This window comes from Armigeres subalbatus, chromosome 2 (assembly GCF_024139115.2).
Source record: "Armigeres subalbatus isolate Guangzhou_Male chromosome 2, GZ_Asu_2, whole genome shotgun sequence".
NCBI classification, from domain to species: Eukaryota; Metazoa; Arthropoda; class Insecta; order Diptera; family Culicidae; genus Armigeres; species Armigeres subalbatus.
Window position 1 is genome coordinate 71953144 of NC_085140.1, and position 26508 is coordinate 71979651.

Sequence of the window (26508 nt, forward strand, 5' to 3'; positions counted from 1 at the left end):
TCACTTTCAATGGCTAACGTGATGCAATTTTCAGATTTTTTGACGTAGAATACGTCCTTCGGGAAAACATAGGGGGGTTATTCTGCAGAATCAAATTTGAGACCGTAACGAAAAGTGGTCAGGAAGTATGGACTTATAACTCAGCCAAATGAAAAATTAAATTTCGTCAGGCTTTGTTGAAAACTTGTTAGTTAATTCAATCACCGATAAATCCCAATAAATCAATAATGATTGAGTCATGTACGGTGATCAAAAAACTTTCCCAATTGTCAGTTAATTGCCTACATTTCGGCTATTAGTCATCTAGCGCGTGAATTGATAAATGTTGAAAATCAAATTCAGAAAATGATTAAAGGCAAGAAATCTATAATTTCTTTTCTGAGTCGCTGCACTCTAATACGTAATTCTACGTTAATTTTGCGGTCGTGTCTCTGATACATCCTTCTACTTTTTCACTACCGGATTTTGTCTACCCCCGATCTTATCACGTTTTCGACCTGATTCTATCACGTTTTCGTCTTGATTTTGTCACTCCATTTTTTTTTGTAAATTTTAGTTATATTTTTAATTTTCGTAAATAATACCGCAAACAACAATGATTTTCATGAAATAACTTTCACCGCCTGTAGTTTATTATGAATGACTTCTGAGTACCAGTAAAGGATTCTGTAAGCATTTTCGACAAGAAATAACGGGTACCGTTCACGCATTTTGCGATGATTCATATTTGTGAAATTAATTAAAAAATTGAAAATATTTTTTTTTCGATTTTGTCACATGCCCTGTTTAATCACCCCAAAATTCACCAGAGGGTGATAACATCGGGATATTACTGTAATTATAAAAAAGAACAGCCTTTTCAGACATGATTGCAAAGTTCTCAGATTTTTTTTCCCTGGGAATAAAGTTTACTACGGTCCATATCAAGATACTCTTTATCAAGCAATAAAGCTTATATTTTAAATAAACTATTATGCGAAAAGGTCAACAGTCTCATTTGATTTAAATTTTTAGCATTTACCTATTTAGACACCAAAATCATTCATTTCATGTATAATAGAAAGAAGAAGACATTTTGGTGGGACCCATGCACTCATTAGTGTCGTAATGTCAATATTGTGGAAGGCAGAACCGCTTTATTTATTTATCGCATTCAACTAGCCAGCATGCACACAGTTGTACAGCCATGCAGATAGGCGTTCATATGATGTTCGAGCGCAAATAACTCAACGGAAATTTGATTATTTTCCTTGATTGACATAACAAAGCAGTAACAACATTAAGAAATGAAGCGAAACGACGAATGCGAGACGCTCTGCCCCTCTGCCCTCGTATGGCAAAATAAGACGCGCTCGCTGGCTGAGGAGTGAACTAGGCCTACTGTTATTGATGTCTGTTGGTTGACCACGACCAGGCGTATCGTAGTTTCAGTTCTCCCGCAAATTGGAGTTGTTCAAAAATGATAGGTGGATAGTAGAAATAGGGTTATCGAATTTACTATTGCGCTACAATTTTAACATTTTTCGTCTTTAATGATAAAAACAATGTTATTTATTTGGCAATACTATCGTTGACCGCCACATCATAATGTTTGATGTGCGTCATTGTATATGACTTACAAAAAGCATATGAGATCAGTACTTCCTAACGATTAAAAGAGTACAATGTGTGTGTGCCAAAAACGCTAAAAAGCCTCCCTCAAGTATACGGCAAATCAAGTATCCAACACAACAAATAAAGTTGAATGTCATTGCGAGCGTAGTCCCCTGCATACTTTTTTTTATCATTAAAAGAGATCTATATAAATTCATCTTATACGGAGTTGAAGTAAAGTTTCCACTTTTTTGCATAATTTAGGCCGTTACAAATATTTTATTAACTTTATCCGAAGGGTCAAGGGGGGATAATAAAAAAATAAATATTAAAATCAAAAAAATCTAAAAACTCATCGGATTTGTTAAAAAATGTTTTGAAAATCCTCAAAATTAACCGAATGTTTTTTTTTGGTGCCCCGTCAAAATATTACAAACAAAAATCCGAGGGGGGGGAGACAAAATAGTTTTCAAATATTTGTGTCGGCCTTATTGTGATTTTTTATTTAAATTTAAGTTCATCACATATATTTAGTTTCTATCAAATAAGATACAGAATCGAATAGATAATAAGGCTCTGCGTATAAGTGAGATTTTAGTGCATGGTAACCGTTAGTAGGTATAAAAGGAAGAGCATGTCAGAAGAGAGTGAAAAGATCAGACCATCATCTCCCGGCTTAAACCGGATGACTATCTACTACGGTCCACGTTGTTCGATGCGTGTAGTACAACTCATTAATAAACTCAAACGCTTCCCCAGGATTGTCTGGGAATCCGGATGAGTGATTGATTTTATAACAGAGTAATCGGTTCCTGTTTAGACAACAATCAATCACATCACCGTAAAGCACCGGTTGATTCGACCGACCCATTTTTATGCTACATATAGGAATAGCCAGGAAATGTCTTGGACGACCTTTGCTATCATAACGTCTGCTAGGCTACATACTGTTGCGCGGTTACGCATGAAAGCATATAGGGGAACTGTACCGGTTTTAGCCATGTTCCTAATTTGGCCAATTTTACGAATAACTTAAAAAATAAAGCAATTCGGGAGGGTTTTATTAGTTCCAACAAGAGATATATCCCTCACGATTCAACGCTGCTTTCAACTGATCGATTATTTTGGAAAATTATGTATTCTTGAGGGTTGGCCAAATTAGGCACTAAGTTGGCCAAAACCGGTGCACTTCCCCTACGCAAAAACGCACCACATCGCTGTTATCTAATGACGTAATGAGTACATGGCGTCGGACACTTGAACGAGAGAGGCAGCGCAATTGAAGCTGTCGACGAGGTACTCCAATCTCGATATAAACCATAATCACGAGGTACGAAACGGTTCATGTAATCACAACGCGGCCTATTCGGCTACATAATTCTCCTAAGTAGGCAGTTCCATCGAAACGAGCCAACCGAGAGTTTGGGCCGCATAAATCAGCGATGAAGTTCTTGTCTCCTCCAAATGGGGCGGCCAAACCGTGTAAATTTAAACAAAGATAAGAAATCTCCGAAGAGTGTTCCGTTTCACTTGTACACATACATATTGTGTTTGTTCGTAAGCTGACTCTTGAAGCACTTGAGTCAAAACATTCCACATCGCTGATGTTGGTTTGTTGATTCCACGTCGGTCCACTATCCGGCCTTCGTAACGGAAAGAATTATGTATGCGCGGAATCAAATATGCAACATTAATGATAAGAGCTTCGAACTTGGGTATACACTCACTGTTGGCAGTTGCTCGGCCTATAGGTTTGCAGTAAATCGAGCAGTTTTGGTAGCTCATCGCGTGCGGTTATCAAAATCGATGTACGCTGTGTAAGTTGTCAGGTTCAAGGTTCTATAAATAAACTTGGTTTTATGGTGCACCTGTTCCGGTTGATGTTGATAGCGTATGATAATCCATATCATTTTTTTCATGACTAGGCTACCGTGAGTACAAATAAACATCCGCGTCGTATCGTACTTGTCTGTTCCATTGCCATTGCCACTATTGAAATACTATGGCGATAAACGATAGTGATCAGTTGGATACTATTTTTTGAGCCGGTATAATCGATTAAACGGTTTTGTGTCGAAGGTAGCGATAGATTGCATCAATATCAAAAAGCGTGATATGAGTTGAATAGCATGTATAGAGGTAAAATAAGCTCACACGGATCTATATTTATGACTATAATGATGGCCATTACCAAATATTATTTGAAAGGGATTTGCGCAAACGCGGAATCATATTATTATAACTTCAGCTACCGCTGGAATAAGGTTGTAGGTAGGACTGTGGGATAAAGGTCCAAAACCAAAAGTCGAGTGGACAAAGGATTGAATGAACAAAATTTCAAAATTGCTTATTTTATATAAACATCATTGAGACAAAGTGTTGAATAATATGCTTCTTCCAGAGATAGCTTCTTTTTTGGACGGCGCCGGTGGGTTCAATCTCCTTCGGCACCGTTGGCATTTTCTAAGAAGAAAAATGTCTGGTCACGCCTTACCTCGGATAGAAAGTAAAGCCGTAGGTCCCGACCCATGTGTTGATGGGTTCGATATGTAGGCTCCAGGTGGAGCCGTCTTCCTGACATGTTTTTATATAGATGTTTGCAGAAAAACATTCAATTCAAGCAAGTAAATATTGCGACAAATGTTTAACAAACGGAATTATTGGTGGCCTCACAACATTTTTTTTCGCAAGTTGATTAAGAAATTATTTAGAAAATAATTCTAGGAATTGCTCAGCCATTCATTTAAAAAATCCTGCAGAAATTCTATACGGAATTCCTCCAGGTACTCCTTCGAAAATTCCTCCAAGTATTCCTTCGGAAAATCATCCAGGAATGTATTCAGAAATTTCATCAAAAAAGGGAATTGTAAGATTTTTTTCGGAACTTCCTCCGGGATTTCATTCAGAAATTCCTTTTGGAGCTCATTTGAAAATTGCTTAAGATAAACTTTCGGGAATACCTTTGAAAATTAGATTTATTCAGATTTACTTCTAAAATTCCTTAAAGAATTCCTGGAGGTTTTTTTTTCGGAAATTTAATTAAAAAATTTCTCGGAAACTTCTTTAAAAATTCCTATGGACTTGAAATTCAGTCCTTCCTTTAAAGAAATTTCAGAAAACTTTTTAAGGAACTATTCCGGGAATTGAAATTTTTCAGAACTTCTTATTAAAATTCCTTAATAAAATCATTTGGCGATTACTTTGTAAATTCTTTTACGATTTCCGTTAAAAAACTCATTTAGAAATTTCCTCAGAAACATATTAAGGAATTCCTTTGGAAACTCTTTTAGCAGTTACTTTGAAAATTCCTTTAAAAAATCGCTCGGGAATACAGTTGACGCAAAAGTATAAGATTGCTAATGTCGCACCCGTTCTCGAGATCAACATCTTGTTTGCTTGACTCCATTCGGAGATAATCCTCCTGGAGATAATCAAAGCCATCATCAAGTAAACCAGCTCCAAGTGAACGAGAACGACGACGTAGCTCCACCAAAAACGGCCCTTTTCAGGACCCCAGCCACGCTCACAGAAGAGAGGAAGTTTCGCACCGCAGACGGAGAAAATCATTTACCGCCGAAACATAATAGACACCATCCTTTGAATATTTTTTTACTGCGTCTCCCTCCAACGAGCGGTTATGATTTACAACTTGAAGAAAATTTGTGCAGGCTCTACCTTCTCTTGTATATAATGGTGTTTCTGAAAAGAACCGATTTTCAATCCACAATGCACCTTTCTAATCACTCACAGCAACCAAACGTTAATCCGAGCATCCCGTAAACATTTAACTTCACTGCTGCTGCTGTCCGACAATCACTTGATGATTTCCCGCTAAAATGTCACCATTTAGAATACATTTTCAGTACCTCCACTGATGTCCCGGAACCCGCAACTAACCCTTTCTTCTTATAAAATGTTGGTCCTGAAAAGAACTTAAATTCTTTTTACAATGCCTTTCTAGTCACTAACAGCAACCAAACGATGGCCTGAACATGGCGTGAAAATTCCTCTTGAGTGCTACTGCTTTCGAGCTCAAAAGTGTCCAACTTGAGTCGTTATAAATACCTCAGATCAGTGGAAATCACCGAAGGAAGCGGTCTATCGCTATCTACAATATCGCTATCGCTTGTTCAATTGAGGATGCTTTGTTCATTTCAAAATTGCTGTGCAATTTGTTTTCCGTAATGAAGGCTTAGAAAATCGAAATGCGTATTGTGTTCGATGCAGGAAAAACAGAAGTGAATCGTGGTTGTAAAATAGTCGCGGGTGCGTGTCGACGAGAGAAACTGCAAGGAGAAACTCGTTTACTCATTAATTTATTTATTAAATTTATTAAAAATGCAGAGAGCAGAGAGAATAAGACAACAGGAAAAAGTCAAAAGCAGAGACAGAAAAAGTCATTTCAAATACACTCAAATACAACAGCTGACATCCAACACACAATCAAGTTGCTAGTCCTTCCCGAATTTGAATGCTTTGTTTTTTTCTTCATTTTTCTTCTTTCCTCCTACATTGTTCATTTTCAATTTTTTCGTTTTTCTAACTTTTTCTTGCTCTTTCTTCTTCTTTCTTCCTTATTTTTTCTTCCTCCTTCCTTCCACCCTTTTTCTTCATTCTTCTATGGTCTTCCTTCTTCTTTTCTCATCTCTACTTCCTTTTTTCTTCTGTCTTTTTTCTTCTTAGTTTGATTTCTTCCTTCTCCTTCTTCTTCTTCTTCTTTCTTACTGTGCCCTTCTTCCTTCTTTTTTTATTCCTGCTTCCTTTTTCTTCTTTTTTCCTTCCTTTTTCCGTATTCCTACGCTTTCTTTCTTCTGCCGTATTTCTTTTTTTCCTCTTTCGTCCCCTCTATTTTCTTTCTTCTTCCGTATTCCTTTTATTCTTTTTATTCCTTCTTCTTTCTTCCTTCTTCTATTTTCTTGTACCTTTTGTCCCTTTCGATCTTTTATCGTTTTCGACCTTTTATCTTTTCGATGTTATGTCTATGGACCGTTCGTTGTTGATTCGAGAAAAAGTACCCATTAATGAGGGAACGATTTTTTCCAGGTATATGAACTTGAACTCTTCTCGTCGAAGCTGGTTCACAGTGAAGCCATGTTTTTGTGAGGTAGGATAAGGAAGTGTTCAGAACTGTTTATTTATTTACATATTACCAGACTAAGGCCGGAGTGGCCTGTGCTGCACATAAAAGTTTTCTCCATTCAGCTCGGTCTATGGCTGCACTTCGCCAACCACGCAATCTGCGGAGGGTCCGCAAATCGTCCTCCACCTGATTGATCCACCTTGCCCGCTGTGCACTTCGCCTTCTTGTTCCCGTCGGATCGTTGTCGAGAACCATTTTCACCCGTTTACTGTCCGACATTTTGACTACGTGCGCGGCCCACCGCAGTAGTCCGATTTTCGCGGTTTGAACGATGGATTGTTCTCCCAACAGCTGATGCAACTCGTGGTTCATTCGCCTCCTCCACGTACCGTCCGCCATCTGCACCCCACCATAGATGGTACGCAACACTTTCCTTTCGAATACTCCCAGTGCGCGTTGGTCCTCCACGAGCATCGTCCAGGTCTCGTGTCCGTAGAGAACTACCGGTCTAATATACGTTTTGTAGATAGTCAGTTTTTGTACGGCGGCGAACTCTATTCGATCGGAGCGTCTTGCGGAGTCCAAAGTACGTACGATTTCCAGCCACTATGCGCCTCCGAATGTCTCTGCTAGTATCGTTATCGGCGGTCACCAGTCAGCCCAAGTACACGAATTCTTCAACCACCTCGATTTCGTCACCACCGATAGAAACTCGTGGTGGGTGGCTTACATTAACCTCTCTTGAGCCTTTCCCTATCATGTACTTCGTCTTTGACGTGTTGATGACTAGACCAATCCGTTTAGTTTCGCTTTTCAGTCTGATGTAGGCTTCCTCCATCCTCTCAAAGTTGCCATGATATCAATGTCGTCGGCGAAACCAAATAACTGGACGGACTTCGTTAAAATCGTACCACTCGTGTCAATCCCTGCCCTTCGTATTACTCCTTCCAAAGCGATGTTGAATAGCAGACACGAAAGACCATCACCTTACCGAAACCCTCTACGCGTTTCGAAGGGACTCGAGAATGCCCCTGAAACTCGAACTACGCACATCACCCGATTCATCGTCGCCTTGATCAACCGTATCAGTTAATCCCGTATCATAAATCCCGCCTGGTACTGCCCCACGAACTCTCTTGCAATTGGTGTTAGTCGGCGGCATAAAATTTGGGAGAGTACCTTGTAGGCGGCGTTCAGCAATGTGATTGCGCGGTAGTTGCTACAATCCAGCTTATCGCCCTTTTTGTAGATGGGACACACGACACCTTCCATCCACTCCTGCGGCAGAACCTCATCCTCCCAAACCTTAACGCCATCTACTCCATCACTCATCCAACCTGTTCAAATGTGAAAGCTACGGCTTTCGTCCCTGCCCAAGAACGATCACATTTTGAAGATAGCAGTATGTTCCAGCACCAGCGAAAACGGAAACCCTACACTGCCAAAAATATCTATATAAGATATATGTGTCGCCGTTATAAATTTTTGCAATAGCTCCACCCTAATATAATCGATATAGTACCACACATAAATTAAATAATTGCTAATTCGAGACCACACATAAAGTTTATTTGGATATATATTTTATAAGTAGTTCGCGTGGAGAATGGTTATGTGTGCGCTGATATACATAATAAGTTAAATCTATGGATTTTTGCCAATAAATATGTGCGGATTTTTAGTAGTGTATTTGCGATTTACACCATCCGGGGTGCACCTGCGATAGCCGTAAGGAAGTCCCCAACCATCCCGAAACAGTCGCGCCATCCAACATCAGCAGCCATTTTCATGACGCCACCGATTCATGTCATCAGAGTCACCCCGGCCCTGTTCCCGTGGATATGGAAGGGGTCTTCCGAAATCTCCTCGCAGGCAAGTACCCAAGCTGTCCTTCATTCTCTCTGCCTGATGCACCCTTACATTGTAGCAGTACAACATCCAACGCCGTCAACTTTGATGTCCACCGGTTTCCTGTCAGTAATAGTACGGATTCAGTCGAAGGCCAACTTAAAATGTACTATCAGAACGTTAGAGGCTTACGCACTAAGATTGATGACTTCTTCTTAACTGCTTCGGATTCATTCTACGATGTCATAGTCCTTACAGAGACATGGCTTGATGACCGCATTTTGTCTACGCAACTGTTCGATACCTCGTATACTGTTTTTCGAAATGATCGCAACCACCGAAACAGCACTAAATCAAGAGGCGGCGGCGTCCTAATTGCCGTATCGACGCGTTTAAGTTGTTGCATAGATCCTACACCGGTCTGTGACTCCCTCAAACAACTATGGATCAGGATTAAAATGCTCACTGGTACTGCTTGCATCGGAGTTCTTCACCAACCGCCAGACCGGCGAACAAATGTCACTGATAATAATAATCATGTCGAATCTATTCTGGCAATTCATTCAGATTTGGATGAATTGGACGTCGCAATTCAGCTTGGAGATTACAATCAATCCAATCTGGTTTGGTCTACTGCGCAGAATACGTTCCCGGTCTTGGATGTGCAGCAATCGTACCTCCCGGCCTCTACCTCAATTTTGTTAGACGGATTCAGTTTAAACGGCCTTACGCAAATCAACCCGATTGCTAATCACAATTCTCGTATACTTGACTTGGTTCTAGTCAATGACAACATCAAAAGTGAATCTTCTGTTTTTAATGCTACGGAACCTTTGATCGACCTCGATCTGAACCATCCGGCCCTTGAGATCACCATTCAACTGAAACTCCCAACGGTATACGAAGATGTCGCGGATCTACATAGCCTGGATTTTCATCGCGCCGATTACACTACTTTGTGTGAGACAATCTCTGCCATTGACTGGCGAGCTCTTGGTACGGCAACTTGCGTGGATGACGCAGTGGATTACTTCAACGAGCAGGTGAATCAAGCCATCCTTGACTGCGTTCCTCTCCGTCGACCTGTCCCTAAACCACCATGGTCGAATTCCCGATTGTGTCAGTTGAAACGAGCGAGGTCAAAAGCTTTACGTAGTTACTGTCGATCTCGTTGTCCATTCTTGAAGCGGGTTTTCACTCAGGCGAGTAACAGTTATCGTCTGTACAAACGTTTTCTCTACAAGCGATACATGATCCGTACACAGTCCAACCTCCGTAGGAACCCGAAGCAGTTTTGGTCTTTCGTTAATTCCAAAAGGAAAGGAAATGGATTGCCGGTGGAAATGTACCTTAAGGACAAGTCCGCCAGTACGCTGCAGGGTAAATGCAACCTGTTCGTGGAACATTTCAAGACTGCATTCAACGGTTCTGTGGCATCGCAATCGCAAATAATCGCAGCACTTCATGACACTCCTAGGAATACGGTTGAATTAAGTTGCTTCGAAATCTCTACGCATCTTGTTAAAGCAGCAATCGATAAATTGAAACAGTCCAGCTCTATTGGTCCTGACGGAATTCCAGCCTGTGTGTTAAAAAAAATGCGCTGATGCTTTTGTATATCCACTCACTGTTATATTCAATAATTCCTTGGCGCAACGTAAATTCCCTACTTGTTGGAAATCATCGGTTATGTTCCCTGTCCATAAGAAAGGTGACAAGGCAGACATTCAAAACTATCGTGGCATTACTTCGCTGTGTGCTAGCTCGAAGGTGTTCGAGATTATTGTAAATGATGCTCTGTTTGCTGGCGTTACATTTCCTCTGATCAACACGGATTCTTTCCAAAGAGATCTGTTTCAACGAACTTAGTTCAATTCCTTTCCACATGCCTACGTAGCATGGATTCTGGTGCTCAGGTTGATGCTGTCTATACGGATCTCAAAGCAGCCTTTAATCGTGTTGACCATGAAATATTACTAGCGTTTATAAATATTATTGGCGTTTCCCTTGCATTTGTCTCATGGTTAAGATCGTACCTGTCTAATCGCACACTGTGTGTCAAAATAGGAACTGAACAGTCTGAAACGTTTTGTAACATTTCCGGAGTTCCTCAAGGAAGCAATCTGGGCCCATTGCTTTTTGTGCTATTCATAAATGAAATCGATATATTTTGCCACCCGGATGCCGATCGTTTTTCGCAGACGATGTCAAGATCTACATGATAATTAAGAGTTTACAAGATTACAAAGAGCTTCAGAAGATGGTAGATTGTTTTGTAATGTGGTGTTCCAGAAACTTCATGACAGTTAGCATTGTTATATGCAGTATCATCTCGTTTCATCGAAAGATCAAACCATTTGTCTTTGACTATACCATCGCAGACCAGCCGTTGCAAAGAGTAACGCAAGTATGAGACTTGGGCGTTATGCTGGATAGTGGCCTCACATTTCGAGTCCACTATTCTAATGTAATTTCTAAAGCAAGTAGACAGCTTGGATTTATACTCAAAATTTCTTCAGAATTCCATGATCCATTCTGCCTGCGATCACTGTATTGCTCGCTGGTACGATCAATTTTGGAGTCAAGTGTGGTTTCCTGGTGTCCATACCACGCCAACTGGATTGCTAGGATCGAATCAGTTCAGAAAAAATTCTTACGATATGCTCTGCGCTTCCTCCCGTGGAATGATGCCACAAACCTGCCTCCATATGAAGAACGTTGCCAACTTCTTGGACTACAAACACTAGAACGACGACGATCCATCGCTCAAGCTGTATTTGTGGCGAAAATTTTAAAAGGAGAAATTGACGCCCCATCTGTTCTAACTGAGATCAATATATATACGCCAGGGGAATTTCCTCCACCTTGAAACGCGAAACGTTGAGTATGGTCAGCATGATCCTATTAGATTTATGTGTAGTATTTTCAATGACGTTTTTGAACTGTTTGATTTCAACTTAATCACGCGGACCTTTCAAGAACGACTCTCATTAAGATGATAACTATTTTCTAAGCATAATTTTTATTTCTCAAGGCGTTTTTATATGTTGTATGTTTTAGTTAGTTAGTATATTAGGCCAATTGTTCATTAAGGTGGTTATACAACAACGCCACAAACCGGCCATCTTGGAAACCACGTGCTTTTTCTAGTGATTTTTCAAGGGCACGAATTGAGAGAACTACAATACCCATGGGAATGAAACATCCGTAGATCGTTTGGTTACTTATGCTGAACAATCGACTTTGATTTCAGCATCATACGAAAATTATTACGCTAGATTTGAATTTTTGATAGTAGGAGTAGAAAATCCTGTGGTGAATTTGAAATTCACCACATGGCTTGATTGTATAATCACCTTAAGACCACCAAAGTGTCAGATGAATGTATACAAATAAACAAAGAATAAACAAACCTTGGTAATCACCCAATGCAGCGCTCTAGCCAGTGCTTCACCACCGTGTTTAAACAGCTCTCCTGGTAGTTGGTCAACTCCAGGGGCTTTGTTGTTTTTCAGCCAGCCGATCTCCGATTTCCGATTTCCGATCTGGATTTGCTGGAGATTCGAAGCCGGAAGTCGCATGTCCTGCGCGCGTGCTCCTAGGTTCATTACCATACCGCCACCGTTGTCTGCCATATCGCCATGTTCGCCGTGTTCAGAACTGTAGCATCGACGTTTGGGCACATAAACGATAACAGTATAAACCTTCAAAAGAAAGGCTTCGATTACACCAAAACCGACCTTATGTTGAAATCAGCGAACCACAAAGGAATGGACATCCACCAGATGGACGTTAAGATCGCATTCCTAAACGGAGAGCAGTCAGGAGAAATCTACATGGCTCTACCAGACGGGTTTGAACAGGGGAATTGTGTGTCGATTGAGCATGTCAAAAAGGATAGGATTCGTGTATAGCGGCAATAGCCAGTGCCTTTACACGATCGGATCCGGGAAAGAGCACGTGATTCGGGGCCTGTATCTTGACTACGTTTTATTTGCAAGTTTTTCGCTAAAGGTGCTACAAGATGTTAAGCGGAAAATAACGGAGCAGTTTGGGATGACGGACTCCGGTGAGATGGGACAGTTTCAATGCAGGCATACTAAGAATCAACCAGCGATGGTAGCTGAAGGGATTGCTTAGGTGTTTCGGTATGTCGGAGTGCCAGCTAAGATCAACGCCGATTGAAAACCTTTAAAGTTAAAACTTGATAGGGCGAACACGAAGCAGCCAATTTCATGCGTATCCTGGCGAAAAACATTGGAACTGATTGAAGCAGACACTGAAATACGTCAAAGAAACACTGTATGTAACACTAATCGTTTACCGGAGGCTGGAGAACGCTCCTCACGGAATCAGTGGTGGTTGTTGTCAAGTTCTACAGAGGTTCACGACTGAGGAATCGAAAATTAGCTCTAGCCTTTACGTGCACTTAGTGTTCATGAAATGAGTAGCAAAATGTGGCTGTTCAACAGAAAACCAACCCATTTACTCACTAAATTAGGCAAATGAGGAACCAAAATAAAGATTTAAAAATCATGGTTAATCAACCTAGTGGTGTTGTTGCCTTTCTCGTGCAAGAAAAAATACTAAAAAATATGAATGAGTGCTTTCAGTGTGTTTTGCGCATAAAAAATAGTGTTTTGGCCATAACTTCTGATCCCTTGGTCCGATCTGGACAACAACGGGACAGTATTACCCATCGAATGAAACTTGTTGCGAGTAATCCAGACAATGTTAAGCCTGCAAAAGGGTGTCTAAAAATGTGTACACATACACACATACAGACATCAACTCAGTTCGTCGAGCTGAGTCGATAAAACTATGAATCTCCGTGCCTCCTATAAAAAGTTCGTTTTTGGAGTGATCATATAGCCTTTTGGTACAACTTTGTTGGGCGAGAAAAGAAAAAAATGTTAGGTTACCCAAAAAAGTTGAGGAGGCTAATTTTTGTTGAAATTCAAGTTAGCATCGCTTGCCGACAAATTAACTTATCTGACAAATTAAGATCATCTGAAACTCGAAGTCCATAAACCGACACCAAAGATGTTATGGATAACCCTAGAGTATGTTGAAAGCATAGCATAGCATAGCATAGTTACGGTGTACTTCGTAGATTGGACACTAGTGATACTCGTGTTTTTCTTTTGAAATCCTTATTCAGATTGCTATCAGAAATCAAGGTGGGTGTGGTCCTTGATTTCAATCTAGGATAAAAATCACAAAAGCTTGAGGATTACTACTCCTGGCCACGCCCATCTTCACCGTAACTTGGGAGGGGAAGGAAGTGTTGATGTAGTACTTACTTAACGAGAGGCCCCCGACTCAGCGACACCCTCATAAGTACGGGGGGGTAACCCTAGAGTATGTTGAAAACAGTCTTGCAAAATGTCGTGACCATCACCAGATGATCAGATATGAAAACAAAAACCACCACGCTTTTAAACGATGTTCTTTACTGACAATCACTGCAAGCGCATCGTGACATGTAGAAGCTGACACGTGAGTACCATCGGTAAGCGTGACACCCAGATTGACAACCACAAGCTGAGAGCCATAAAGAGCATCAGGTAGGTCAGCTGTCAAAAGTGCAGGTGAGCACCGTTATTGATTGATTTTGTTGTCGTTTGATTGGACTGACGTCGTTTTTAATTGATAAATTGGATAAATCAATAGTTAAATTAAGGGTTCATTCACAAATTACATAACGCTAAAATGGACCTGGGGCTGAAAGACCCACCCACCCTCTCGTAACGTATTTTGTATGGGAAGGTTCTGAAATTTGTATGGGCCGTATTTGTGAATGGCTCTAACTAAGTTTTACCAATTTGATCCAGACTATCTTTTGAAAAGGCCAAATTTTTTATTTATTTTTTCAAATAGATACAATTAAAAAACGACGTATCCTACAAAAAAATGTTGTATGGGTGACTATCGCAAAATCAGTCAAAGTTTCTAATAAAGATATCGGAAACAATTCAAATTGAGACCTACACTAAAAAAAATCAGTTTCAAAAATTAAAACTCGATTTGCGAAAAAAAACGCTTTTTTTGATTTGTATGAAATTGTGTCTCAAGATAGGTGATTATGTTCCCTACCAACCGTCCATACATCGCAAGCTGGGCACTTTGAAGGAAAAAAAGTTTTTCTAACAAAAACTTTTTCTTGTTAGAAAAACTTTTTTCCCTTAAAAGTGTCAAGCTTGCGATGTATGGACGGTTGGTAGGGAACATAATCACCTATCTTGAGACACAATTTCATACAAATCAAAAAAATCGTTTTTTCGCAAATCGAGTTTTAATTTTTGAAACTGTTGAAACTGATTTTTTTTCAGTGTAGGGCCTAATTTGAATTGTTTCTGATATCTTTATTAGAAACTTTGACTGATTTTATGATAGTCACCCATACAACATTTTTTTGTAGGATGCGTCGTTTTTTAATTGTATCCATTTGAAAAAATCAATAAAAAAAATTAGCCTTTTTCAAAAGATAGTCTGGATCAAATTTGGAAAAACTATGTATAAAAGTACATATAGCACAATAGCACCTCTTAAAATATTGCACAAAAGTCAATATAAACAATAAGAACACTTAAATGTTCCCAAAATTCTATTTTGGCTTCATGCATTTTATCACAGCAAAAATCCATTAATTCCGCTAAGTGGATTATTCCATTGCTGTCGAGCGTTGATTTCGAACCAAACACCGCATAGGTCAAGTGATCATCACGATAGTCAAGATGACATGGATATGACAACCACAACATCAGGAAAGTTTTCCTATCATTCATGCTGGTGATCACAGGCAGAAGAAGTGAAGACATGGTGAGTGACCAAGCGCTAGTTGCTAAAATGTCACTTTCATGGTAATCGTTACACCAAGCATGTGAGATCCACATTGAGCATAACAATTGAGTACTTGACACATGACCTGGATTTTGTTATTGTCACGCTTTGCGTGACTTGTACGGTGATACTTTGCAGCACTGGTTGAAAATGCATTTTCCACTACATGCTCTTATTTTGTAATGCAATAATAACTTTGCTTATTTCTATATTTTCTTCAGAAACTAGAATAATTTGCTACCTGCTGAATCGAGAACGCACCAAAATTATGCATAGAAAGGGTGTTTTTCGACTGGATGGGATGTACTGTTCGGAGGATGGCTAAGTAACTAAACCATCGTTTTGATACTTCAGACTGAGAAAGCCATCCTCCGAATTATGCATAGATATAACCATTACCATGAATTTGGTTCTAGGAATCATTCTTGATTGAAAATTGTCTCTCCTCCCTTCGATTTTTCTGTTCTTAGAATTCGAATGTTCGAGTATAATCCGCACGGATTACTCGTGATTTGAAACAAGTTTGAGTTTTTACTATACTTACATTGTGAGGAAATATAGGAACTGGATTATTATTAAAGCAAACATACCTGGAAAGAAGAAAAAATATAATTATTACTAGGAAGAATTTAGTTTCACTTAGTGCCCATTTCTTATATCTAAACGGTGCCTACAAATACACTAAAACCTTATTTAAGGTGAAACTGTTCAGAGTCCAAATAATTTTCATCTCGCGTTTTTAGAGGCACTAGTCATAACGCCTCTAGTTAGCCTTGCGTGCAAAGGCGTTGCCAATCCGGAGATGGCAAGTTCGATTCTCGGTCCGGTCTACGATGTTTTCGGGTGGGAAACATTCCCGACTCCTTGGGCATAGTGTATCCATTGTACTCGCCATACAAGATACATACTCATGCAATGGTGGGCATGGAAAGCTTTCAATTAATAACTGTGTAAATGCTAATAGAATACTAAGTTGAAAAGCCGACCAAGTTCCAATTTGAATGTAGAGCCACAAAAGAAGAAGAAGTTTTAACGCAGAAGCGTTAAGGTGAATCGCGTTGGAGTCCAATTAAAAATCTACATAGCGCTTTAAATGGCACATAACTCGAAAAGTAAACGACAGACAAAAGCGGAAAGTAGTTTTTCACCTTTGCTCACTTGCAGCATACACGAAAAAATAGTTTCCGGATGTGCTAACCGCCTAAATATTCACATTTGTGCGAGCAAAAACGCGAGGTGAGGGATAGCACGGCCATTGTGGCTGCCATTTTTGAACGCCGCCGTAACTCACCTTAAGCGTAATGCGTTACTGTCATCTGCTCGTTGCTGCAATATTCAAAGTATTAAAGTATAAACACAGAGAAACAGACGTCTCACTTAGAAGGAAATGCAATCAAAATCATCGTCACGGAATCATTATCGCCCAATTCCAAATTTACTGTTTTTGGTCAAGCGGCAACCAGATGGCGGTAGTGTGTAAACGTCAAACACAAACAAAATCGATGGAAGCGCCATCGGTGGCCGATTGACCACCTACAGAAAATTGAATCCACCGTTAAAAAGGTGAACGATGGAACATGTGTTGAGTTAGACGTCTGTTTCTCTGTGGTATAAAGTGCAATATCAAGGTATGAATTTAGCCCTGCGATCAAAAGTGCCTATTACGATATTGCGAGTTTTACGCTAGATTTGGTCTAGTTTTTTTTTACGGATGGGAAAGATCCCATTTCATGCAAGGAGTATCATTGTGCTTCTTAAAAATAAGGCCAAGTCTCAGCTGGGAAGTAGGGCCATGAAAAAAAGCAGAAAACATGCTCTGACTCGGTTATAAAGGTTCTGTAGCTATGCATGTCGGAACATAGAACAACACAATTCGCCAAAACGCTGCTAAGCTTCGAATGCGCTTTGCATGTTAGATTTGACGTGACAAAACATTTTGTCGATAATCCGACTGCAACCAATGAGACGTCAATCACAAGTGCTGTTCCAGCAGAACGTATCAAATTGTCACGCCGGCTTGCCCTCAGTCATTCGACTGATTCTTTTCCGAATCGGATAATATCAACTTCTTTCACCCTTGCCATGTAGCGCCAACAACCATCAACGCCTCGCCGTCACCGTCGAGCTCGAGCAGCGAACAAGCATATTTGAAATTCGAAACGATGAAAAGTGATACAACAGAAGCCCGGTCAGTCACGCAATGATGCGGGAAAACTGTAGCAACACCGCTACCGATGTTTTCTAGCCCATTTATGGTACCTACAGTCAAAACTCGACTGTAATATTTTTACTTCCAGCGCAGTACCAATCATACATCACTTGCTTAATTAATCAAGCGTGTGCTGTGTACGCGCGGTTCGGTTGATGCAGCAACTTCACAAGTGGCGAAGTAACGGCACTAATTACTTCATCTCATGTGGCTGAGATACTCTCTCAACAGCCGAGGAGATTTGGGCCGATTTCGAGTACAACTTCTGCCGTTGCATGACTTGCAATCGATGCGTAAGTAGGGTAATGTTCATAAACCACGTACCCCTTCAAGCACAAATTTATTATGAAAGTGTAACTCCATTAGGGGAACTGTACCGGTTTTGGCCATGTTCCTAATTTAGCCAATTTGGCGAATAACTCCAAAAATTAAGCAATTCGGGAGGGTTTTATTAGTTCCAACAAGAGATATATCCCTCACGATTCAACGCTGCTTTTAACTGATCGATTATTTGGGAAAAATATGTATTTTTTCAGGGTTGGCCAAAATAGGCACTAAGTTGGCCAAAACCGGTGCACTTCCTCTAATACGACACATTTTTGATAATATAAAACTCATAGTGGTCGATAAATTTTGGTCGATGAGTCTTAGCTAAAGTTCAACAACGTTTTTCATAAACTGTTAATAATTACATAGTCTGAAGCAAAACTTTTTTGATCCCCGAATTCAGTTTAATGTTCTAAAATACGTGTCACATAAACGGTCCCCCGTTGGCGCCATGTTAGGTAGCAAAGAATTCATAGAGCAATCACAACAGATTCAAACAAAAATCTCCTAATAGATCGAACTTCAACTTGGAAGTCGGATCAAGTGTGCTGTTTGTTAAACATGTATGCTCATCTACACGTGACGGTGAGGTTACTCACAAACCTGTACGAACCGCCTAGTTGGCGCGGCACGCAAGGTGAAAAGAAGATAAACAAAAACATAATCGAAAGTGGATGGTTAGCATATCAGCCCGGCCATGGTGAAGCTAACAGAAGGAAAAGCGGACGTTGATCGACCTCTCACTCCATCTCTCTTTCTGCGAAATATTCGCCGGAAAACCGGTTCGATAGAAGTTCATGCGCGCATTCCGGTGCCCCACATGCTAATCCGGAGATACCTTTCGTACGTACACGAACTCCTCCTGGCCATTTGTTTACATGTGTGTTCGCGAGCTTGTGTTTTCTCGAATAGCTAATATAGCTAATAATATGGGTAGCCTTGAATCATAATTTGGGAAATTCCTGATCGGGGAGGATGACAGTCAGGCGTCATTGAACTGCGCAAAGCAACGAGCAAACATCGCTTTGCTTGTGTGTGTCTGTGAGAAATAACTGACACCAGCTGGACTTTCAGAGCAATTTTTTATCAGAGCCGGTTTTGGATGTCTGAATATTTTGGAACTTTTACTTTTAAACTTTCGCCAATTCGAGGTTCTTTTTTATTTCCTTTATCGCAAGTTTTCGCAAGGACGTGGCCAGGAAAGTTGAATTACACAATTTATAAACTAAATATGAGTAATTTGCTTAGGTCCTTCTAGTTTCCATTTTCTGGCAATTTTATTGCTTCTTCTTTTTCTACTGGCTACGCCATTCCCAACCAAGACATTGGTGCCTTGCAATTCCTTGGTAATAACTGTGCCTATTCTAACCCACATACCATATATAGGGGAACTGCTCCTTGAATTCATACCATGTACCCAAATCAATACCATTCGAAAACAAAGAATAGGTGCGCAAATTGTTTTATTTCTCATTTTTGTGATTTTTTTCAGCAGTAAGCACGCCGGATAACAACAAAACACGACACAAATTGAGCCTAAATAGCCTGTTTTGCGAATGTTATTGATATAGGAGCATGTTATTAATAATGGAACAGATACCCTACATTTGTATATCTAGGGAAAAGCACCCAATTCACTTCCTTATTCTGGAGGAGGAGATTCTACCGTCCATTCCTAGGACATTCGCCGGGACACTGCCTCTCGGTGTAGGCAGTGTGTCTAGGCCTAATGAGCAAGCCAATTCGCTAGCGATTTTGCAGGAAGAGCCTTGCGCTTGAGTTTTTCGGACAGAGCTGCATCGTTTCGCTCATTTGCCAGAATCAGAAATGATTTCGCTTTTAAAGGCGTCAACACTAAACATAAGCGTACTTTTTTGTTTACATATGGATTTATTCACCAATGTTTTAAACTAAAAACTCTGATTGATCCACTTATCGGTGTTTGTGCCTTTCTCGTACATTAGATACACTAAAAAAATTGAGTGAGAATTCCCCGTCGAATGCAACTTATTGCAAACAAATAGGATCAAGATAAGTACCTTGGTGTACGAGAAAGACAAAAATATAAGTTAATGCATTCATCAAAGAGGAACACGTAAAAAATCATGCAATGATGCAAGTCGCGAGTCGAATTATGAATAACTATGAGCCATAAGTATGGCACGACAAATGCTGGGTAAAGCGTACCATTGGTACTTCGCGTACCTGGAGGAATAAAATCCCATCTCGCGGTCTTTAGCCTCTTACCCAGCAACTCCTATCCCTACCTCCCCGTGGTGCTGGCCGGGATACGAGCAACCTTAGGGAAGATCGGGTAACCGGGAACAGGGAAGGGGGGGGTTGCTCCTCTCCGGAGGTGCAAATCTTATTGAGCGTCTGTTCTATATGTCAGGATCGGCTCACAACAGCGTCTGTTCTCCATGTTAGGGGCGGCTGATCATCGTCCGAGTGCCAGCGAGGGACTGTAAGTGAAACTGTGCATCATGGTCCACCGGGAATAAGGAGGAATGGTTCTCCGGAAATTTAGGGGGTTTGTTGTCGGGCCCAGCAAGCCAGCCTTTAAAAAAACATAAGCAACGAACAATCAACATGAGAGTACGGACCGAAACCATCGGCGAAGACCATTGCGACGAAAAGGGACTAGCGATTGGAAACTCGGTTTGTGGGACTGCAAATCTCTCAACTTCATCGGGAGCACACGCATACTCGCCGATGTGCTCAAGGAACGTGGATTCGGCATCGTAGCGCTGCAGGTTTGTTGGAAAGAATTAATGGTGCGAACGTTTAGAGCAGTGGTCTCCAGCATGCTTACTATCAAGGGCCGCATAGCAATTTCGAACTGTTGAAGCGGGCCACAGTACATTTGCATGATTTGTTTTTCATTTCATGTAGATTTTTACTGCTTAATAAATTACTTTGAATATCTATTTCACATTTCAATAAAATTTGTTGCGATGAATCTTCTTTAAATAACATACTTGTAAAAACATTTTATTCTACGGGTTTTATCACCGCAGTTAATACTAAAGACGATAAAAATCTTTTCGCAACAACATGTTTTTAGTTTAGTTTGCAGAACATATATTAATCTTCTTTCCCAAATGATCATATGCCGTCCGATTCTAAGATTTTGAATTTTTGTTGAAGGATTATTGTTCACTACACATAACAGTAAGAATTCCTTAACCTCATTCTATCCGTTCAAGGACTTTAAATATGCTAAATGTATGCGCGTAAATGCATGAAATAAATAAACTGATAGTTTTATTTCCTATTTAAGCAGTCAAAATATTGAATCTCCCAATTCTGTGTCATTGAACGAATAGATAAAAATTGAGATTTCGAGCCACCATTGATCATAGTTTGTCGTATCAAATAACGATAAACATGTTTCAAAGCCAAGTAAACTTACCAGCAGTTTTGAATAGAAATCGAATAAATCTGATTTCCGCACTATGTGCCTTGTTTCCAGATTTCCGATCAATTGATTTTTTTCAGATACCTTCTATTCGTCAACTAATTGAAGCTTGGGAAATTCTTGCCTTTGTTAAATATTTTAGGTACCATCGATCGAGGGTTCTTTTGATAGATCGAAGGCTATTTTGGACATTTTGAAACAAAAATTGTAAAGTAAATTACTCTCAAATTGTCATTATCACAGTGTTGATGGGTTGGATGGCAACTTTCTGTTTCAAATTTGCTATTTTTTCCGTTTAGTTTTTTTAGAAAATCAAAGATCCAAAGTAGTTCCCGCAGTCAAAAAAAAGCCATGCACGACTGTAGCGTAAAGTACGTTAATCTTTAGCTTGCTTTCTTAAGTTAAAAATAAACGAAATTTAAATTTTGCCAAACCCTGATATGACAACAGTTTGACCGTTTTTGACCATTGGAATCTGCGAAAAAATTGACGAATTTGCTATTTTCATAGCCCGGGGCAATACCATCGAAGTTGTTTGCTGTTGGTCTATGTAACATCTATGAACTGATAAATTTAATTAATCATGATGGTGCTTATGCATCGTAATGTTGTGAACTTGACAAATTCCCTGAGTATAACAAAAAACTGAGTATGATGAAAAGCGCTACTTATGCATATAAACGGGCCACATGTAGTGTATATTCTGAAATCCTTCGCGGGCCGCAGGAAATGGCTTCGAGGGCCGCATGCGGCCCGCGGGCCGCACTTTGGGGATCACTGGTTTAGAGGTAATCATACCATCTACCAGAGCTGCGGCAACATACACGAGTTGGGAACTGCTTTCGTAGTGATGGGCGATATGCAAAGGCGCGTGATCGGTGGCCGATCAATAAAAGAATGTGCAGGATGAGGATCAAAGGCCGGTTTTTCAACTTCAGCATAATCAACGTCCATAGCCCACACTCCGGAAGCACTGATGATGATAAGGACGCATTCTACGCGCAGCTGGAACGTGAGTACGACAGCTGCCCAAGCCACGACGTCAAAATCATCATACGAGATTTGAACGCTCAGGTTGGCCAAGAGGAGGAGTTTAGCCCGACTATTGAGAAGTTCAGCGCTCACCGGCTGACGAACGAAAACGGCCTACGACTAATTGATATCACCGCCTCCAAGAATATCGCCATTCGCAGCACCTACTCCCAACACAGCCTCCCGTATCGGTACACCTGGAGATCACCACTGCAGATAGAATCACAAATCAATCACGTTCTGATTGATGGACGGAACTTCTCCGACATTATCGACGTCAGGACATATCGTGGCGCTAACATCGACTCTGACCACTATCTGGTGATGGTGAAACTGCGCCCAAAACTATCCGTCATCAACAATGTTCGGTACCGACGACCGCCACGGAACGACCTAGCGCGACTGAAGCAACCTGATGTCGCCACTGCATACGCACAGCATCTCGAGACAGCGTTGCCGGAAGAGGGTGAGCTCGATGGGGCCCCTCTTGAGGACTGCTGGAATACAGTCAAAGCAGCCATTAACGACGCAGCGGAGAACAACGTCGGGTATATGGGACGAAGTCGATGGAACGATTGGTTCGACGAAGAGTGCAGACAGATTCTGGAGGAGAAGGACGCAGCGCGGGCGGTCGTGCTGCAGCAAGGTACCTGGCAGAACGTGGAACGTTATAGACGGAAGCGGAGACAGCAGACCCGCCTTTTTCAAGAGAAGAAACGCCGCCTGGAAGTAGCGGAGTGTGAGGAGATGGAACAGCTGTGCCGTTCTCAAGAAACTCGCAAATTCTAGGCTTCGTGTGCCGCGAGCCGAAATGCGCCGGGATAAGGATGGTAGCATCTTGACGAACGAACGTGTGGTGATCGAAAGGTGGAAGCAGCACTACGAGGAATATTTGAATGGCGCTGAGAGTACAGGCAGTAAAAGTCAAGGCAGCGGAGGAGATGACTACGTCAGTTCAGCGGACGATGGAAGCCAACCAGCCCCCACCTTGAGGTTAAGTTGAAGTTAAGGATGCCATCCAACAGCTAAAAACCAATAAAGAGCTGGTAAGGATGGTATCGGAGCTGAGCTCATCAACATGGGCCCGGAAAAGCTAGCCACTTGCCTGCACAAATTGATAGTTAGAATCTGGGAAACTGAACGCTACCGGAGGAGTGGAAGGAAGGGGTTATATGTCCCTTACAAGAAAGGCGACAAGCTGGAGTGTGAGAACTTTCAAGCGATCACCTTCCTTAATGCCGCCTACAATGTGATATCCCAGATCATCTTCCATCGTCTGTCACCATTAGTAAATGAGTACGCTCGACAACGGACCAGATCTTTACTGTAGGCAAATCCTTCAAAAATGCCGTGAATACCAGGTCCCAACGCATCACCTGTTCTTTGATTTCAAGTCGGCATACGACAGTATTGATCGCGTAGAAAAATTATGGAAGAGAACAGTTTCCCTGGGAAGCTTACCAGACTGATCAAAGCAACGGTGGATGGTGTGCAAAACTGTATGAAGATTTCGGGCGAACACTCCAGTTCGTTCGAATCGCGCCGGGGACTAAGACTAGGTCACAGACTAGGACTAGGACACACTAGACCACCGCACTAAATGTGTCATGCACAAGGCGCTAATAAGAGCGGTTGCCCTCTACGGACATGAAACATGGACAATGCTCGAGGAGGACTTGCAAGCACCTCGGAGTATTCAAGAGACAGGTGCTTAGGACCATCTTTGGCGGTGTGCAAGAAGACGGTGTGTGGCGGCGAAGAATGAACCAAGAGCTCGCCCAACTCTACGGCGAACCCAATATCCAGAAAGTAGCTAAAGCCGGGAGGGTACGATAGGCAGGACATGTTGCAAGAATGCCGGACAGCAACCCTGCAAATATGGTGTTCGCTCCCGATCCGGCAGGTACGAGACGAGCGCAGCGAGAAAGATGAGCAGACCAGGTGCAAAACGACTTGGCGAGCGTGGGGCGTATTCGAGAATGGAGAGATGCGGCCTCGAACCGTGTATTGTGGCGTCAAATGTGGCATGTGTGGACGGTCCGACCTAGAATGTTTTCGGGTGGGAAACAGTCTCGGCTCCCTGGGCATAGTATATCCATTGTACTTGCTACTCAAGATAGATAGCGGGCATAGAAAAGCTTTCAATTAATAACTGTGGAAAGCTATGGCGTTGCTGTAGATTACAAGTTATGGACTCAAGGATGGTATGGTTGACCCAGGATAGCCCAAAACCATCTTACCATGGCCTTTGATCTTCAGGAATATGTTATGTGTATGGTTGATTACATATCAAAGCTGGTAGTGATGAAAAGCTAGCATGGTAACTGTAGAAGGCAAGTTCGGGACTCAAGGATAGCTTGGATAATCTAGCACATCCCAAATATTGTTCAACTTGTTTTGTCATTTCTCCAATATTAATCACGAAAACAAATGGAATACATCAAATTTACTGAGTAATACCGCTTAGAAAAATTTGGGTCTGGCCACCAAAAGTGTCGAGCGAAACGGATAAATTTTTTGCTAATTTTTCCAATATGAGCTGTATAGGTATATAAGGATGCTTTTTTCAGCCCACTTGGACAAGTGGCTGTTGATTTCGAACATACGAATGATAAAGATGGGTTGCTGTTTAGTTGGTTGCAATTTTACTTACGTTGCAAAAGGCAGCATGCAAACGAAAGCAGAACATCAAAATAACTGCTCTCGTGGAGCGATGCTCCCGATAGATTTTTACTCAAAACGTAAACAATACGTTAGGTGGGAATGCCGCAAAACGCATCAACGGGGAAATCCAATTGTAAACCTTATTCAATTCTAGGCAATTACTGTCTTATTATTTTGCATAAACAGCTAGAACTCTGCCTCCTATCTGATATTATTACGTCAATGATTGGATGCCTATTTTCGACGCAGCGTACATTGATGTTTTTAGTTTAGGAAGTACATCTGATACCACTCCTCTCTGTATCGATCAGCTGTTGTAAATCCTCTCAAAACTCTCACGTGTTGCAACTTTCAGGAGTAAAAAAACGCTTTTCCCATACCATATTTCAGATGAAATACTTTTTTCAAGCGAATTATCCGAATTATGATGGAAGAATTAGGCATGAAATGATCTTTAAAGTTCTTCGAATAGAATAAGCGATCCTGATCAATTATATTGTCGGATTATTATATGAGCAAATGTCATATAATCGAGTTATTTTTATCGGGTTATCGTTAGGAATGTTTTGATTTTCGGTTCTCTCCTGCTGCTATGAATAAAAATCGCAAGCCACCATTTGGCTACAGATGTTCCCAGTATTGTCCAAAAAGTTTTGGTTAATCGTGTCGCTATACTAATAGAAATTGTGAAATAAATATGTTAGCTAATCTAGTGTGATTGTTATCCGTTTCATCTGATGTGCAAAAATAGGTAAGTTCATTAAAAAATACCTTTATTGGCCAGAAAAAAATCTGTTTAAGTCGATCAAACATGGCTGCTAAAAAACCATGAAAAAATGATTTTTTACGCAAGTGTTTTGCGTTTATCAGTTGAAAGAGTGCAGGAATCTAGCGTAGTGTAACTAAAATTTGCTCGATACACTTTTATAAAGCAACAGTGATAAATATTTCCCTAAATGATTGATTTATTCTATGCCAATATAACCTCCAGTAACCCTACATTCATAGTTATCTTCAAGAAATCCCGAAAATAACCTTTTTCAGGCCGCCAGAGTGTACTAATCTCTTAAGAAAATGAGAAATTTTCTAAATCACCAATAAGAAAATCAAGGCGATAGCTAGATATAAGTTTTCCATTAATGAAAAGATGAAATTTTTGGTGTCAAGCCATTTGGCCTAATGGGTCGTTTGATCGAATTCCGTTCGACCGAATAGTTGAAAAAAAACATCCCAAATTGCAAGTACAGACCCCATTCAATTTTGGCAACATTCAATTTTGACAACACATTTTTTTTGATTACTTATGAATCGCGTTTTTGCGTTGGCTTAGGGGTCTAACCAATTGTTTAAACTGGTTAGACCCCTACGCAAAAACGCGTAAAAAATTCAGAAAAATTGCATAGATTTCAGTCACAGAGTGTCTACTGTCTAGTGTCACAATCAGTGTTGTAAAATGTCATTTGTATTTGTTTGTATAATTTTCCCAGATCTTTT

The 26508-nt window shown here is 40.8% G+C and overlaps 2 protein-coding genes across 3 annotated transcripts in view; one reads left to right on the forward strand and one right to left on the reverse strand.

Annotated features, from left to right (window-relative positions):
* The window catches only part of LOC134209021 (ADP-ribosylation factor 6), an 83423-nt gene that overhangs the window by 26810 nt on the left and 30105 nt on the right, over window positions 1–26508 (reverse strand). The window lies entirely within an intron of this gene.
* On the forward strand, window positions 8980–10128 carry LOC134209025 (uncharacterized). Its single transcript, XM_062685006.1, has one exon. It carries the CDS (start codon window positions 8980–8982, stop codon window positions 10126–10128), a length of 1149 nt encoding a protein of 382 aa, XP_062540990.1.